At 38.1% G+C, this 17107-nt stretch overlaps 1 protein-coding gene across 7 annotated transcripts; it reads left to right on the plus strand.

The window, feature by feature from the left end:
* Positions 1–5: 5 nt before the first annotated feature.
* nek10 (NIMA-related kinase 10) lies at positions 6–15994 on the plus strand. 7 transcript variants are annotated; one of them, XM_044207742.1, is made up of 36 exons: positions 6–170; positions 258–685; positions 805–865; positions 984–1120; positions 2094–2189; positions 2275–2359; positions 2466–2507; positions 2614–2692; positions 2782–2849; positions 3554–3633; positions 3707–3793; positions 4188–4412; positions 5132–5271; positions 5657–5718; positions 5853–5924; positions 6025–6089; positions 6240–6342; positions 6502–6630; positions 6769–6906; positions 7012–7057; positions 7163–7284; positions 9306–9408; positions 9517–9592; positions 9884–10013; positions 10108–10178; positions 10621–10828; positions 11004–11091; positions 11165–11239; positions 11471–11516; positions 11722–11759; positions 11943–12043; positions 12335–12445; positions 13182–13287; positions 13491–13534; positions 14027–14082; positions 14549–15994. In XM_044207742.1, the coding sequence occupies exons 2-36, from the start codon at positions 561–563 to the stop codon at positions 14583–14585; spliced, it is 3252 nt and encodes a 1083-aa protein (XP_044063677.1). In that variant the 5' UTR covers positions 6–170; positions 258–560; the 3' UTR covers positions 14586–15994. The 7 variants fall into 7 exon arrangements, with proteins under 7 accessions (XP_044063677.1, XP_044063681.1, XP_044063679.1 ...); XM_044207746.1 differs by having other exon boundaries at positions 571–685; XM_044207743.1 differs by lacking the exon at positions 6–170 and having other exon boundaries at positions 190–379; positions 571–685.
* The last annotated feature ends 1113 nt before the right edge of the window (positions 15995–17107 follow it).

A 17107-nucleotide genomic window follows, 5' to 3' on the forward strand; every position in this document is an offset into this window, starting at 1 on the left:
TAAATAAGTACATTTGCTGATGTGTTACCAGCCATTTTACACTATTGGTGGCAGTTAATTAATATGTGTGTGGCAGTTTGTGTGTTGGTGGGTGTGTCAAGTTGTTCAACGACATTCCAGCGACAAAATATTCTGGTGACGGAATGCGAATAGCGTCTGTTGTATCCATGGTAACCAAGACTCTCTAATACTGCTTACTTGGATTGGTTAAAAATGCAGTGAAACTGAGCATTGTTCTTTCTTATTTGCTAATGTAGGGGCGTCTGCTGTTTCAAGAATAAAAACTACTATCCCCGGCTAAGGATATTTAATAAAGCAAAATTCGTATTTAGTAGCCCAAATTAACTGTCTACTGTTAGTTTGCGATGCTGGATGAAGGGTAAGAGACCTTTGACTTGTGTTTTTTAAACTGCCAGTTCACCTATGGCAAACAAGACCAGCTCAATTCAACTGCTAACTTTAGCAAAACATTAGTAGTCTAGCTTAGCCCTCTTATCACAGAAGCTAGCTATGTTTCTTGTATGATTTTTAAATGTCTGGGTTAAGCAAGCTAAAAAAAAATGTCTGAAGTTGAACCACAGGTTAACTCATGGAAACCAGGGGGAACGCTGAAAATGTCCAATCCAGTTAAAAAAGTGAGACAAGGAGAAAAATTGCCCCTGAAATCCAGAGGAATCCAGAGCAAGTAAGCTGGGTCATCATGTCCTCACAGTCATTTGATAGTCTGTTGCAGAATTTAAAATTAATTTCCTTGATACGAAAAAAAAAAAACACACCAAATCAACTGATAAGCCTGTTTTCTAGGGCATCTCATGATCTCAGGAGGCTTCAGTCCCTGCTTGCCAAAAGCGGCCCCAGACAAGAGGTGAACAACAACAAATGACGCCACACTGAGGCACTGTGTCTAGATATTTTTGATAACAATACAAACCAGCTCATATTTCTTCAGGTCTGTGTATACTATGAGACTCCCTGTGTTGCAGACGGCAGCGTTGAGTCACAGTAAAGCACGCAGCAGTGGATCCAGCAGATCACAAGGCCTGCATCCTCCAAAAGACATCAACAGACACAGAAGTGAGAGCGACATCACCAGTGAAGCCTCTGAACTGGAAAAATTCAGGTTTTCAATCAAAATTTTAACCCATATCATCTGAAACTCATTCTTTGGACCACAAAACACACGACGAATAGGGTGCTATTGTTCCATTTAAGCCTTTTCTTAAACTAGTAAAGTTTACTTGTCCATGTCCAAATTTCTCCTATCCATTTGTATATAACTGAATAATTGCACCATTCATCCAAAAGTTTAATATTTACCCCATTATCTCCCATATTTCCCACATTAATAATCAGCTGGTCTTCCTGTAGTAGCAAGCTTATTTTTGTTGAGTGTGTTTATGTAACTAGGGCTGGGTTTTGTTTGAAATATTTCAATATTAGCGCAGTTATGACATCTGAGTTTCGTTACTTTTACAAAACAATCCTTTCTTTCCCCTATACCTTACTTTGAGAAACATAAATCTTAAATAGTTTGTTCATATAACAAAAGAAGATCCAAATGTCTCAAATGTCAAATTGAGTCTAAACACAAGCAGATGTACAAGAACTTTGCCACTGTCTGAAATTGGCAACATATTGATTTAAATCAGGAACTATGTGATCAGAGAATAAGTAAACAAGATTATGAATCTGGACAGACATTGGATGCCGGCTTTCTTTTCTTGACCGTTTTTGATACTCGGTGCTATAGAAACATTTTGGTCCAATATCCAGCCCTATATGTGACCAGAACATGGTAGTGTAGAAAACACAGGCAAGAGTGAGGAAAATATTGATCTCCTACATCCATGATGCAACCTGTATTATATTGTAAGTGGTTTGAGATAAATTATGGGCCTTTTTTTTTTTTTTTTTGCATTTTGAAGTTGTTAAGAGGACCCTGTCACACTCAATAGTTTTGGAGGCTAGAGGTACATAATGTAATGAATTGTGTTTTTGGTGGCTGAACATTCATTATGAAAGTAATTTTTTTAAAGAATCAAATACACTCCAGTACCATTTTGGACCTAATTACAGATGCGTCCATTTTTCAGCATCACATACAGAGACCAAAGATGTTTCAGCAGCCACCCACTGCGTACACTGTTCTCTGACATCCTTGGCTCTTTGGTCAAGAACAGACTCTGCAGGTAAAATATCCTTGAAATACTGTAGCATTTCTTCTCTTGTCTCACACAAGACTTACGTTTCTGACAATATTTACTCCTTCTATAGTGAATGGATTAACCATGCACCGCCTGAGTCTGTACTTAGAGTTCTGATCTGCCTACGATTATTGATCAGAGATCCCTACCATCAGGTACAACTTGAACAAAAAGGTTCATTTGTAATGTTTATTATGTATTGTATGAATACTTCTACTGTATGAAAAACAGTAAATGCCTATTTTAACTGCTTTCTTTTAGAAAATCCTCCATCAGCTCCAAGGCATCAATTTACTTGCCAGGGTAAATGTTCTCTAAGATTTTTCTCACATGCCTAAACAGGCTGTGTTTTGTGATTTAATCAAATATATCTCTTGTCATCCTCATCGCTGCTCCATTTCTCTTTTAGTATATGGAGTCTGTCACTGCCATGTACATATCTTGTGGTGAGCAGGCGTTTGCTGTGCAGAAGCTGGTCACAATGACCTGTGAGTAATCTGAAGGCAATATCGAGACAGTGATAATACGAGTCTTGCGTACGTCCTCATCAACGCTGCCTTTGCTGATTGCTCTGCAGACATGTTTCAGAAGCTATCTGCCGATGAAAATCAAAGGGTCTGGGTCATCGAGAGCGGCGCTCACAGGGTAAGTGATAAGTTGTGATAAGGTTAGCTGTGATTACGGGCTGTTTGTTTTCAAATCATATGTCTGAGCCAAACTTATGCTATAACAGGAAGTCATTCCTGTTGGTGCAATGGAGTAATTCACTACTGATCACTCACTGCATGTTGTATAGGCAATATTGAATGTGTTTGTGTGGACTACAACAGGGTCGTAATATATATTTTTGTTTTTAATTTGTAATTTCTAAAATTTTGGATTTTTTAAAATTTCAAATTGAGAATATTTTTTGTTTTCACTGTTTAGCAATTGTATTCCATTTCAGTTATTGTTTTATTTAGCACTGGGGGTTACATTGTTGGTCAGTCTGTCCATCCAGCACTAAAATTATACAAGAAATATTACAATTTAATGCACAGATTGCCATGCAATTTTTTGAGGACATTCCTGCTCCACAGAGGACGAACCATTTCATGAAATATTGCAGCTTCCAGGGTGCAAACATTTACTCTCAGTTGTCAAATGAAGCAATGAAACCTTTATGCAGAGTGATATCCAATCATTTACACTCTCTTCGTGAGATGTTTGACAATAGTAAGTCATGCTTTTCTTGTAGCATTATGGTCAGTGAGAGTCTCTGCTCTCAGTTTATCATCTCAAATTCTTGTACATTTATTGTACTTTGTGGAAAAAGACTTTTGGTCTCTAATTAAATAAACCATTTCTAGACCCTGGTGAAGCTCCTCTCCACAACAGATAGCAGTGTGCTGTTGGGAGCCCTACTGGCACTCACCACTTTGGCTGAGAGGTAAGCAAATACTTAATTTAATGCTTTAAATACGTTTATGATTTCATCTGTTGCAAGGCATTTTTTTCTGTAGCCCAGAATGCAAGGAGGAGATTGGTGGGCTGCCGATAGTGGAGAACCTACTCGTAATACTGCAGGAATATGACCTGCTGTCAAAGAGGTTAGAAATCACTTCTTTGTTGATGTATTTGTCACTGTCAGATAAAATGTTGTGTCTTCTCTTTTGGGAACCTTCCTTCATTCGTTAGTGCTGATAAAATACAAAAAAATAGACAAACAAATCAAGTTGCTGCATCCCGTCTCGTCTTAGCTCATCTCATCTCTTCTCATGTCGTCTTATCTGAAAGTGCACAGACACATTACTATTGTTGTTGCAAGGATTGAACATACGAACCTTTGGATACCGAATAATAAACTAATAATCTTAATGTCCACAGTAGTTTTTAAAGTTTAGCTAGAAAGTAATTTATAGAGTTTAAAACAACAAATTAACAGCAAACACAATAAAAACATGGAAACGAGCAAGGCTAGACTGAACCTGATGTTTCCTCCAGAATGAGTGCGGAGCTGTTGAGGCTCCTGTCTCCGGTGTGGCAGGTGAGGGACCAGGTGAGGGAGCTGGAGGGTCTGCCAGTGCTGCTGAGCCTGCTGTACAGCCAGCACCTGAAGCTGCTGTGGAGCGTTGCCTGGGTCCTGGTCCAGCTCTGCGAGGATCCCGACACCAGGACGGAGATCCGGAGCTGGGGCGGAGTGCAGCAGCTTCTCCGGCTGCTTACCAGGTGACTGACATACAATGTGTTTCAACCAAAACCTTTTTGCTTTTGTTAACCTTACCCATTTGTACTTTTCTTTCCCTGAAAATTCACTGGTCAAAGCTACAGCAGGTAATTTTCCGTCTGCATTGAACTAATTTGTGGTTTTAAAGGGTCCCTCCAGAGATTTAGTATTGCATGTCCATAAAGTTGGGGACAAATTTAAAAAAGTCTGATCAAAATCGAGGGCAAGATATGCTGACTTTTAGTCTCTAGTATAGGTCAAGCTCCAAAGACACTTCCCATAATGCAACTTGATAGCTCATCTCATCATGGGAGACAGAAAGCCTGCATTACAAACTGGGGCATGGAATAAAGACATCTGCGTTTAACAGGCAGAGAAGGTCTAACCAGAGTATTTGTAAAGTGAAAAAGGTTCAGATCTATATTGCCCCATACCACAAAATTTACCATGATATATCTACAGGATGTTGACTACTAGGTGCTGTAATTTTTGGCCTTCAAAACTAGCGTTCTGGCTTTTTTCTCTTTTGAAATGAAAGCTCTCCCAGTTTTACCTCCCAGTATTTTAACAGCTAATGATGGAGGATGCAACTACAACCAAGTAACCAGCATCACAAGACATTTCAATTTTAACGCTTAATTTTCAGGCATTTAAACAAATGACAAAGAACTGCCGTTAATTACCTTATTTAGTATGGTGACATACAAAATAACTCTTACAGTGACAGGCAGTACGTCTCTGACCGCTTGTCCATCGAGACACTTTCCAGCGCCAATGCAGCCGGCCGCATCCAGAGAGAGCACATCAGAGAGGAGCTGAGCCCGCAGGAGGAGGCAGACAACACTATGGCCCTGCAGTCAGGTCAGGGACTATACAACTTATCAGTCTTCTGCAGTCTTATCAGTTGCTGAGAATGTAAACAGTTTTTTCCTGAAGTGAGAATCCAGACCACTGAGACTTGACTTACTGTATCTATGATTTTGGAGGAAATGTTTGTAAATTTTCTGTTTCTGAATGTCTAAAGACACCACTACAAAATGAAACTAATTTTGGTAAAAAACAAACCTTTTGTTATGACTGTCCCAGTAATTATCTGCAGAGAAACCTTTTCAGTCTGAAGGCATCAGTGTTTCCAGTCTTTGTTCTTCCTGAAGTTTGGAGAGTGAGTTGTTAATTTTTCCAGCTGTTCATTGGACATTCTGAGACTATAAGATTGCATATATGTTCCCTTTAATCCCTTTTCCAGCCTGCTGTACAGTTCTGACTGAGCTTAGTCTGGATGACACATCTGCTCACCACATTGTGCAGGTAAGGAAAAGTCCTTACTCAAACAACAGTACATTTGAGGGGATGGGAATGAATAAGTCCACTTTTATATCAAATTACTATATGTAAAACATTTTAAAACATAGCGTCAATGAATTTTGACATTCTTTTCTTAGGAAAATGGTGTCTATATAATCGCAAAGCTGATTTTACCACATAACTGTGGACCAAAGGTCACATCTTTACAGGTATATGGCTTCATATATGTATTAAATTACATTATAATGTAAATGAAGATGTTGTAACTACCAGAAAGTAATTTATTTGTAAATTTGTTTGCATTGGCAGTGCTATGCGTTTCGGACCCTCCGGTTTATCTTCAGCGTGGAAAGAAACAGACATCTGTTTAAGAGGTGATGCTACAACATATTTATTTTAGAAATACTTTTAAGTTTATATCATGCATAAATCGTTTCAGTTTGGCAACTGTTGGATATCTGTTTTGGAAAAAATCTCTTCAAATGTTCTCCAGTGCTGTTATGTAATCTTTTTATCCATTTCAGACTCTTTCCCACAGACGTCTTTGAGTTGTTTATTGATGTTGGACATTATGTACGAGACCTCGCGGCCTATGAGGGACTGCAAACCAAAGTTTCACTCTACACTGTAAGAAAAGAGCTTCTAAATGGATTCATCTGTTTATTCGGCTGGTTTTGGGCTGTAAAATAAAAAGAAATATTAATAAATGAAATAAATCTATGTAGTTCACCAAGAAGGATTCTTTATCTTGCAAATGGATGGAGTGCTGTGTGTTTTGTAATGCAGGAAGAGGAACTGGACAGTCTGAGAGAGAGCATCGAGGCTGTGGACCAGAACCGACCTCCCCTTAAAGTCATCAACAGTTACTCCATACTGGACCATCTTGGCACCGGGGCCTTTGGAAGCGTCTTCAAGGTATGATGAACATCCTCAAAACTGACAGCATCTGCTGTCAGCAGTGTTGGCTTGGGTCATTTTTGCTTCTTTGTGAACTCATGCTTCAAGTGGTTCACATCAAGTGTCATTAGTTCCAATAAATGTACTCGATGACAGGTCCGAAAGCAGAGTGGCCAGAACCTCCTGGCTCTGAAGGAGGTGAACCTCCATAACCCGGCATTTGGCAAAGACAAGAAGTCCAGAGACAGTAACGTGGAGAAAATCATCTCAGAGCTCACGATCGTCAAAGAACAGGCACACACAATTTTAATCATTGAAAGTCAATTTAATAACATGCTATCTGAACAAGTATGGCCATATTTTGTTTTGAATATGTGTTCCTTGGTTCTTCTTCTCTAGATGACACACCCAAACATTGTTAAATATTACAAGACATTTTTGGAAGGTGAGGATAATTATTTTTACTGGCCCTTTTAGCTCCCATCTATTGTAAGGAAGGAATACAACAAAAATTCAAAGCCGAAAACCCTAATCATACTGTATATTCTAGGCGACAAGCTGTACATTGTGATGGAGCTGATTGAGGGAGTGCCGCTGGCTGAACATTTTAACTCTCTGAAGGAGAAGCAGCAGCAGTTCACAGAAGACAGAATTTGGAATATATTCATACAGGTAACAACTTTTTAACTTAATCTTCTTTGGGAAATAAATCTCCACTTGGTGAAGTATTGGTATTATATGAATGTTAATTTCCCAAGATATGTCTTGAGAAAGGTCAGTTGCATTTCATTTGGGTAGTCCAATATTACTACACAACTGTCACGTGACAAATAGTAGATGTGCCTATTTGCTTTATCTCAACTATCTAACCATAACCCTGTTCATCCAGATTGAATTTAAACTCAGACACTTAATACCCATCAATAACTGTCCCCAGTCAACAGACTTTTGACTGACACATTACTGACACTTGATAGTAAGTTAAGTATCAGTAGAATAGTGATTCTCAATCAGGTGTTTGTGTACCCCAGGGGGGTACTTCTACATCTGGTTTGGACAGTTGTAGAAGAAGTACTTAGATCCTTTACTCAAGTAAAAGTACCAATACCACAATGTAAAAATACCCCATTAATACAGTTTATAATAAAAATACAGTAAAAGTCCTAGAGTTAAAATGCTACTTAAGTAAAAAGTATTGTCTAATTGTATTTAAAGTATGAAGTACTAATTTTGCTGCAAAATGGCCCCTGTGGCTGAAATATTATTATGTATACTGAATTAGCATAAGTAGCATTTTATTGTTGTAGCTGGTGGAGGTGGAGCTACAGAAGGTTTAACTTTATATACAGTTAGCTAGTTTAGTTCAGTGGTTCCCAACCTCGGGGTCAGCCACCTCCAAAAGGGTCACAAGATAAATCTCAGGGGTCATGAGATGATTAAAAGTGTTGGAAGAGGAAAAAACTAAGTTCTGATACCCAGTCTGTATTGATTTTTTTTATTTTCCTCTAATGTTTGTTTTTTGTGTGAAATATTGGATAATTTTACCTTTTTGGACCTCCAGCATTTGAATGAAACCATGTGAGAAGTTTAGAGGGGAAATGTCTCTTTGATGGAACTGTTAACAACTCATAGACATCTGATAGAATTAGACACTTGTTTTTGTAAGGGGTCACATGTCACAAAGGTTGGGAGCCACAGATTTAATCTTTAAAGGTAGGGTATGCGATTCTGGAGAAATCCAATACCATGAAAAATACCATGATATAGAGCGAACAACGACACAGCATGTAATGTAACTAACGTTAGCTAGGTTGTGTGTTAGCAAACTGTTGCTACAGTTGCTGCTGCGAAGCTAACAGCCAGAGAGGACGAGACGGTTTCCCAGAGCCAGCAAAGCAGCTCCAGACAGCGATACTCACAACTCTCCTGCTACTGTAGCTAACATCACAACAGCAGCATATCTTGGCAAACTAGAAAGTAAGCTGAATGTCTGTGAGCAAGTCATTTAACGTTACCTGACACACAAATCATGGCTGGAATAGTGTTGTGTGGCTCGGTCCGAGCCACTTTGTTTATTTCCCATTTACAGTGCCAGGACTGTGTACAGACTTTTTTTCAGCGCACACTGAAGGGACAGCTAGCGGACCGTGAGGAGATATTTGCTGAATTTGACAAAAAGACGTGTATTGGATTGGAATCGCATACCCCACCTTTAACAGAACATTGTATTTTATAAGTTTATCTTTTTTTAAAAAAAAAGTATAATCTTAGTTTGAGAAGAAACTAGTAAATATAAATGTCAGATAAATGTAATGAAGTAAAAAGTACAATACGTCTCTCTGAAATGCACTGAAGTAGAAAGTAGCATAAAATGGAAAAGATTATGAAGTAGCTCAGCTAATTTGAAAAAATAGAAATTACGATTTTATTTAAAGAAAAGGTGTGAAACTGATCTTTAGCATATATATTTTTACAACAACCAATAAACTACCAGCTACGACTGCACAGGACACATGCCTGGTCTATTTCTGTGCTCGTTGCCAATAGTTTTGGATAAAAGCCTAAAATACAAATGTAAATAATTTCTATTTGCAAAGGAGAGACATTTTGGCTGAATGGAAAAATCTTAATCTCACCAAAGTCTTTTTAATAACTTAATTACTAATTGATAAATCTTCCCCATGTTCCCTCAGATGTGTCTGGCATTGAGGTACCTGCACAAGGAAAAGAGAATAGTCCACCGCGATCTCACACCAAACAACATCATGCTGGGGGAAAAGGACAAAGTCACCATCAGTGAGTGTCAATTTACAGTTTTCCACACATCACACATCTCCATTCATATCACTCTCCCTGTCTTGTTTTATTATAAAAGTTGAACCTGTGTCTTTCTTCCACTTGAAGCGGACTTCGGCCTAGCTAAGCAGAAACAGGAGAACAGCAAGCTAACGTCAGTGGTCGGCACCATCCTTTACTCCTGGTGAGGAAATTAATTCTGAGCATCCAGCTGCTTTTAAATTAAATGGTCGGATTAATGGGTCACTGTCAGGAGTTTTCATTAAGACTTTTTCTTTGGTGGAAAGTAGTTCCAATCAGATCTGCTCATGGTGAGGGCTGTGGATTATCCAGAGTAACAAACCCTTTCTGTGGGATAGTAACAAAACTATCTGGCTGGTTAAGATTAGGTTTAGGTAAGGTTGGATACTAGGGAATGCATTGTTATGAGGGTTCCTCATAAGTTAAGACGTACAAACATTTGTGTGTGTGTTAGTCCAGAGGTGGTGAAGAACGAGCCGTATGGAGAGAAAGCCGACGTCTGGGCTTTGGGCTGTATCCTCTACCAGATGGCCACTTTAAAGCCGCCGTTCAACAGCAGTAACATGCTGTCACTGGCCAGCAAGGTTACATGAACACACACACACACACACACACTTTGGACTTGTTTTTCTCTCTGTCGTCTGTAATTGTTCTTTGTTTCTTATTCTGTGCTTGTAGATCGTCGAGGCCGTCTATGAGCCGATTGAAGAAGGAGCTTTCTCGGAGAGAGTCACAGACATGATCAGATGGTGAGACTTGCTTTGAAATGATTGATATTGATGTATCGTTGCACCTGCAGAGGGTGTCTTTACAAATAAAAAGTCCAATAGTTATACTGAATCCTTAAAGGCAAAACTTAAGTGTAAGTTGGACAGTAGCCTCACTATCATTTCACATTACTGGCAATCATTTTGATCCATTGGTGATAAACAGGCTTTTATTGATTTAAACTCACAGGGTGATTCTGCTTTACCCAATTCATTTATTAGAGTTTAGAATAACTATTAAGGCTATTAAAATCCACTTAAAATAACTAACTTCCATAATCCTCTATGATATACATTTTATACCGTTTATAGTATTATTTTTGTGTTGTTATTATTATAGATAAAAAGTAATTTAACATTAAAGTCACTAATTCCTCTAACGTACTCATACTGTCCTCTATTCTGTTATGGGACATCCTGTCAGGTGTTTGAGTCCAGATGCAGACCAGCGGCCGGACATTGTGGCCGTCAGCTCCAGGATCTCCGACCTCATGATGAGGCTGATGGACGGCCTCTACACTTCCCAGAATGCACTGGAAAGAAGAGCAGAGAGAGACAGGAAACGAGCACAGAAGTACTTCCTGGAAAGGCACAAAAGCAGGACGTACTGCTGTCACTCAAACCTTCCTCAGGTAAATTGGATTTTGAAAATCGAAAGAACGTCCTTGAGGACTATGTAGATTATATTTATTGTTGTACAATGAAGTAACAAAGAATTTATTGTTATTTACGTAATTAAATATTTTATATGTTATTTTTAGTTTATGTCCTGCAGGGTTTTTAAAATAAGTGCTGCACTTTTTGCAGGAAAAATCCTTAATGAATACTGAATCTCCAACTCCACGCTCCTCTGCAGCCTGCAGTTCAAACCACAGTGAGCAGAATATCAGTCAAGGTCTGAATTCACCACAGAAAGATTTTAAATGAAAATGATTACCCGTTGTAAATAATTATGTGTGTGTTTTTAGATGATGCCTCAGACGGTGATGTTGAGCCATGCGATACTAAAATCGACACTACTGCCTTTACAGGAAAACACTACGGTCAGTTCTCCGTCAGTTGCTAGAGGTTGGGTAGCAGTTTTTACTCAGGCAGTCTGCGATTTGAACTGGCATTCTTGCAGTAACAAAACCGGTCTTTTAAGGCTAGAAGTTACTAATTTTGCTTGTTATTGCTCATTGTTAAATTTTTTCGGATTGGTTAATTCACTGTGTTGTGGATTGTTCTCTGATAACCAAGATTTGATCTTTTGGCATGTTTTGTTTTGATCAAAGGATTAAAGTCCAGTGCCTGTGTTACACCTGACCAAATTCTATCTGTGTAAGTGAAACATTTCACATTACCTATTTCTGTGTGGTCAGTGGGAAATGTATATTTATTGGACAGAGTATCATCATTTAGTAATGTAAATAACAGTGTAAATGGAGGCCTGTGTTTGTTGATGCACAAACACCCAGTTTCCCACATTTTATTCATATCTGACCCAATTTATTGACCTGCCTTTTCACTTTGCCTTTCTTCTCAGTGGGGATTATGCTGCTGCAAAGATTAAACCAAGACCAGGTACCTTTTCAGCGTGATGGGAAGTTTTAACATTCATTGTTAACTTCATTGAATATGAGTCGACTACACGAACAAAACAACCTGAAGAACAGACGTTATTAAAGCTGGAAGTTATAAAAATGTGTCTGTCCTGTTTATTTAGTCTCATTCAGTCTGTGTGTTTTGGTTTTGCTCTTACCTCAGTGTCAGCAGGGATCTGTGTCTCCCAGAAGAAGGTTCGGCAGATTGATGATCCCATTCAGAGGCTCCTCGTGCAGCTACACAAAATTATTCACATCACTCAGGTACAGTAATACAACAATATCTATTAGATCTTGTCAAAGTTAATTTTAATGCTGCAGACACATCTCATCAGTCCAAATCTAGTGATTCTGGTTTTATAAATTTGAATTGAAGTTTAACAGGGTCAATCATATGTAAAGAGAGCTTCATGACTGTTTGGCCATCAACCTGCAAAACGGGATATTTTACATGAAGCTGACTCAGGACTGATTTGTGACTGACAGCAGTGATCACACTTGAGTGTGACTATGAAATGTTGATATTAACTGTGATTGTCTTTCTTTCATCTCCAGCTTCCACCAGCTCCGCACCACAACATCAAACGGCGGGTCATTGAAAGATTTAAAAAGTCTCTGTTCCACTATGGGAGCGATCCATACAACCTGAAGGTGGAGCTCAGCAAGGTTTGTAGGGTCGACTTACAGCTCTCAAGTCAAAATACGTGATTTGTCCGACCAACTGTTCAAAACCCAGGGGTATATTGTGACATAAGACAAAGAAAAGCAGCAAATCCTCACAAGTGGGAAGCTGGAACAAGGGAATGTTTGTGATTTTTGCCTGAAAAATGACTTTGACAATGTTATTTTTCTTTCAATCGATTAATCAGGGAATCGTTTTAGCTCTAACCCATACATAAATTAAGTAGTCAAAACTTTTGTCTGACTTTTTTGGGGCAGAACATAGGAGGGTCTTATTTTTATGTCACCCTTCCATTGCCAGATTTATCCCGACTTAGCACATAATTGGTTTATTCATGTCTGACAGTCACGCATCCGAGGTCACACATATCAGGCCACAGCTTTATCTGATGTAATTCATATCCATGTTTATTGTTAGAAAAAGAGGGAATTAATGTTTAAACTGGGGTACATAATCTTACATTTTAATGTTTTTCTTCTTTTAGTTATTAATGGTGAAACAAACTATACCATCCCAATTCTGTTGTATTATTGTGAGATATTCGGGGAGAGTGTTATAGTTTTTTTGTAAGTAAATGGGAGCGCCCAAAGAAAATATTAGTGACACCGGGGAGGTGTTGTTTTTAAAAGAATCATTACATAAAGTTAACCCCTCCTCCACCCCAGTAATCTTTGTACAGTCCCTAAGCAAAATGAGAATCTCCTCCCTGTTTCCCTGCAGCTCCTCCAGGCTTCTCCAGAGCTGATGGAGTTGGACTCAGGCAGTTCAGACTGGTGGCCTCTGGTCCACCACTTCACTGGAGACCCCCATGCTGCTGACAGCACAGGTAAGAGTTACCATTGCTACAGCTTCACCCTGTATGTCCAGTAAAAGATCTCCTCTTACACAAACTCAAAGGAAATTATTGATGTAATCTGGTGCATTTTTAGATCGTCATCCGGTGGATTTTGGTTGGTGAGCAAAATCGAGAATAGTGTTTAAATTTTGGAGCCAAGAATGTGCACCTGATTTTCTTTCTGCTTCTGACAGGTGATGGGAATCTCAAAGATGGAGTCACGTATCAGCAAATGCAGGTCAGTTTCTCTGAGAAGGTGATCTGAAGCCATTCAGTTCATCATTTAACATCTGCAAAGTATAGGTTTTCAATAAAAACCTTTTTAATTTGTATTGATAATGAATTTATCTGCCAATTTTGTAATTATTGGTTCATTAAAGAAATAGTTCGACATTTTGGAAAATACGCTTATTCGCTTTCTTGCTGAGCGTTAGATGAGAAGATCTTTTTGTATGGATTAAACAAACAAAATATGAAGTGTTAATTAGTGAGCTTTAGATTCTGATTTTGTTACCTCTGGACAGAGCCAGGCTAGCTGTTTCCTTGTGCTTCCAGTCATTATGCTAAGATAAGCAATCTGACTGCTGGCTATAGTGTCACATTTACGGGACAGAAATGTAGGGGGTGGGGTGTTGGAGGGGTTGTTGTGTCCCTACCAATGTTGAAACCAAACCTACGCCCTTGATTGAATGTCTGTAAAGTGATTTCCCGTACAAATGTTCCTTTTCAGGGGATCATAGAGGAGCTGCTGGAGGAGAACAGCTACTATGAATCAACACACAGCAGGTGAACTAGAAATTTGTACATTTTACTATTCTGACAAACAGTAGACATAGACCTAAAATTCAGTCATTATTAGAAGCCTAACTGTCTGTGATCACTTGTCCTAAGATGAGTCATGATTGTCACAATTTTCATAGTCAAACCATAATGTGTTTTATTTTAACGGCAGCAATCAGTTTGTTTGAGTACTTATGTCACTGTAGTAGCACTCTTGAAGTACTGAGTTCAGGGTCAGTTTACTGTCAAAATGCAACTGAAATAATTTAAAGATTTTAATTTCCTTTGCCATGTGCAACAACAAGTGTAAACGAAAGTGGGATTATGGTAAAGATTAAATTTCTTTAAAAAAACATAATGTTTTCTCTTTCCACAGTAAAAAAAAAACTAATTACCCAAATTCACTTAATTGAAAATGACCTGCTGTGGTTCAGATAATTATTCTCTTTTACGTGTTTTGTGTTCATTTTAGGATTGCAGAGAAAAGAAATGACCAAGAAAACAAGTGACCATCGTCCATATTCATCCTCAGATGTCACAGAAGCAGCTGGAATAACACAAATTTATTCCAGCGTGGTAACATTTGCATCAACCTGAGTTCACAAAAATACTGTATGTGCACTCGAAATTATAAAATCCTATTTATACATAATTTATAATTATTTCACATACAAAACTATGAAAACGCTAAGTAAACACAAGTATTTGTTTGTCTTTAAACTGTTGACAACTTACTGCTGTTTGTTAGCTATTGTCGTGATAAGGCTGCTGTAACATGTTACCAAAACTGGCATGTGAGGCTGCAACTAACGATTATTGTCATTAATCTGGCCATTATTTTCTCAATTAATTGATCATCGTTTATGCCAGAAAACAGTGAAAAATGTCCGTCACAGTTTCCTAAAGCCAGCCTGACGTGATCAAATCGACCGACAATCCAAAATCCACAAATATTGAATGTACGATCACATAGCAGCACATCCTCACAGATGACAAGCTGGGACAGGGGAATGTTTGGCATTTTAAAAATGACTTAAACGATTAATTGATTATCAAAAAAGTTGCCGGTTATTTTTCTGATGATCGACTAATTGATTAATCGACTAAACGTTGCAGCTCTACACCACACACCTCTTTGGTTCTCAGGCATTGATTGTTTGTACAAATTTTATGTGTATGTGTGAATCTCCAAAGATAAGTTAATATATGTACACTGTACTGTATATGCATGTGCTTGTAAAGGCTGAAGCTGATTTATATTTATTTCTGTCAGTTCAGCCCATGAACCCAGCCCAGCTTCTTACATCAAAGTGAACTGGCGTGTAACCTGCATGCAAACCACAGAAACAACTGACTTAACCTCAAACACTATCCAAAGCTTTTCATCTGTGGGGTTCAGCTCGTGTGAAGCTTTCCGTTTTGTTTTTTCAGGTTTGTCTGAGTTTAGCGCTTTAAATTCTCAGGACCAGACTCAGCGGACTGTTTTAACTCCTCACTGCAGGACTGCACATCACAGCATGTGTTTCCAATGGCTGCGAGCCAAAGCTGCAAAGCCAAATTTCCTTATTCACTTCACTTTCAAAGAGCTGATAAGAATCACAACCTTCACCTTATCACAATGTCTAATATGTCTAGTCTAATTCACATACAGTGAAAAACACGTCAAATGTTTAAATCTTTTCAACTTTTTGCTGTACTTGAACTTTATTAACACACACTCGGAAATACAGTTATCATTTTCAATATTATTAACATCTGAAATATTCTTTTTGTATGTAATTCACTGTACATTTTAATTTTAAAGACAGGAAGGCAGCTGCTTTATTAAGCACTTTGACCCAAAAGGGATTTGTTTGTATAATCTGTATAAGGAATAACTATTTTCAAATGATATATTAAATAAACACTATTTAATATAGACAATGTCCAGTTGTGATAATTTGTCACGTTAAAGTTGAAATATTTTGTCCTTTACTGTGAGGAAAAGCTACACATGGACGTTTTCAGATCATTTACTTAAAAGTACTAATACAGCAAAGTAAAAATACTCCATTAGTAAATGTCCTCCATTCACAATCTTACTTTAGTAAAAGTTCAAAAGAATCATCACAAAATGTCCTTAAAGTATCAAAAGTAAAAGTACTCATCCTGCAGAAAAATGTCACATGACTGATGTAATATTATATATGACATTATTAGTTTGTTAATACTGTTGCATCAATACATAAGTAGCATTTTACTGTTGTAGCTGCTCGAGGTGGAGCAAGTTTAAACTACTTTATATACAGTTCGCTGGTTTAGTCCAGTGGTTCCCAACCTAGGGGTCGGACCCCTCCAAAGGGTCACAAGATAAATCTGTGGTCTCGTGAGATGATTAGTTGGAGAGTAAAGAAGAAGAAGTTCTGATACACAAATCTGTTTTCATTTTTTTGGACTTTTGTCTAATCTAATATTTTTGTGTGTGAAATGTTAGTTAATTTTACCTCTTTGGGCCTTAAACAGTTATTTAAATGCAACCATCTGAGAAGTTTAGAGGGAGAACGTTTCTTTGGTGGAACTGCAAACAACTCCCCAACTAGCTTTTTTATAAGGGGTCACGGGCCAAAATGCTTGGGAGCCACTGGTTTAATCTTAAACAGTGCATTGTATTTTATAAACTTATCATATGTTTCTTATCTTAATTGGAAAAGTAATTACAGCTGTCAGATAAATGTAGTGGAGTAAAAAGTACATCTGAAGTGTAGTGGAGTAGAAGTACAAAGTAGCATAAAATGGAACAAGTTCTTCAAAATTCAGTACAAGTACTTCAAAATTTACTTAAGTACTGTACTTAGTTACTTTCCACCATCGGTAGTGAGGGAGGTTCAACTGCAAAAAGAGTTTATTCCTCAATTCCAAGAAGCTGGAGAGTCAGGAGTCACTGTCTCTTATGTTATGTGTTAACTACACATTCATTCTTTCAAATTCATTTCATTTTCGGTGCACATAAATCATCGAGAGGCTACGTGTGTTAACATCTGTCCTGTTATTT

This window comes from Siniperca chuatsi, linkage group LG9 (genome assembly GCF_020085105.1).
Source record: "Siniperca chuatsi isolate FFG_IHB_CAS linkage group LG9, ASM2008510v1, whole genome shotgun sequence".
In the NCBI taxonomy this organism is placed as follows: Eukaryota; Metazoa; Chordata; class Actinopteri; order Centrarchiformes; family Sinipercidae; genus Siniperca; species Siniperca chuatsi.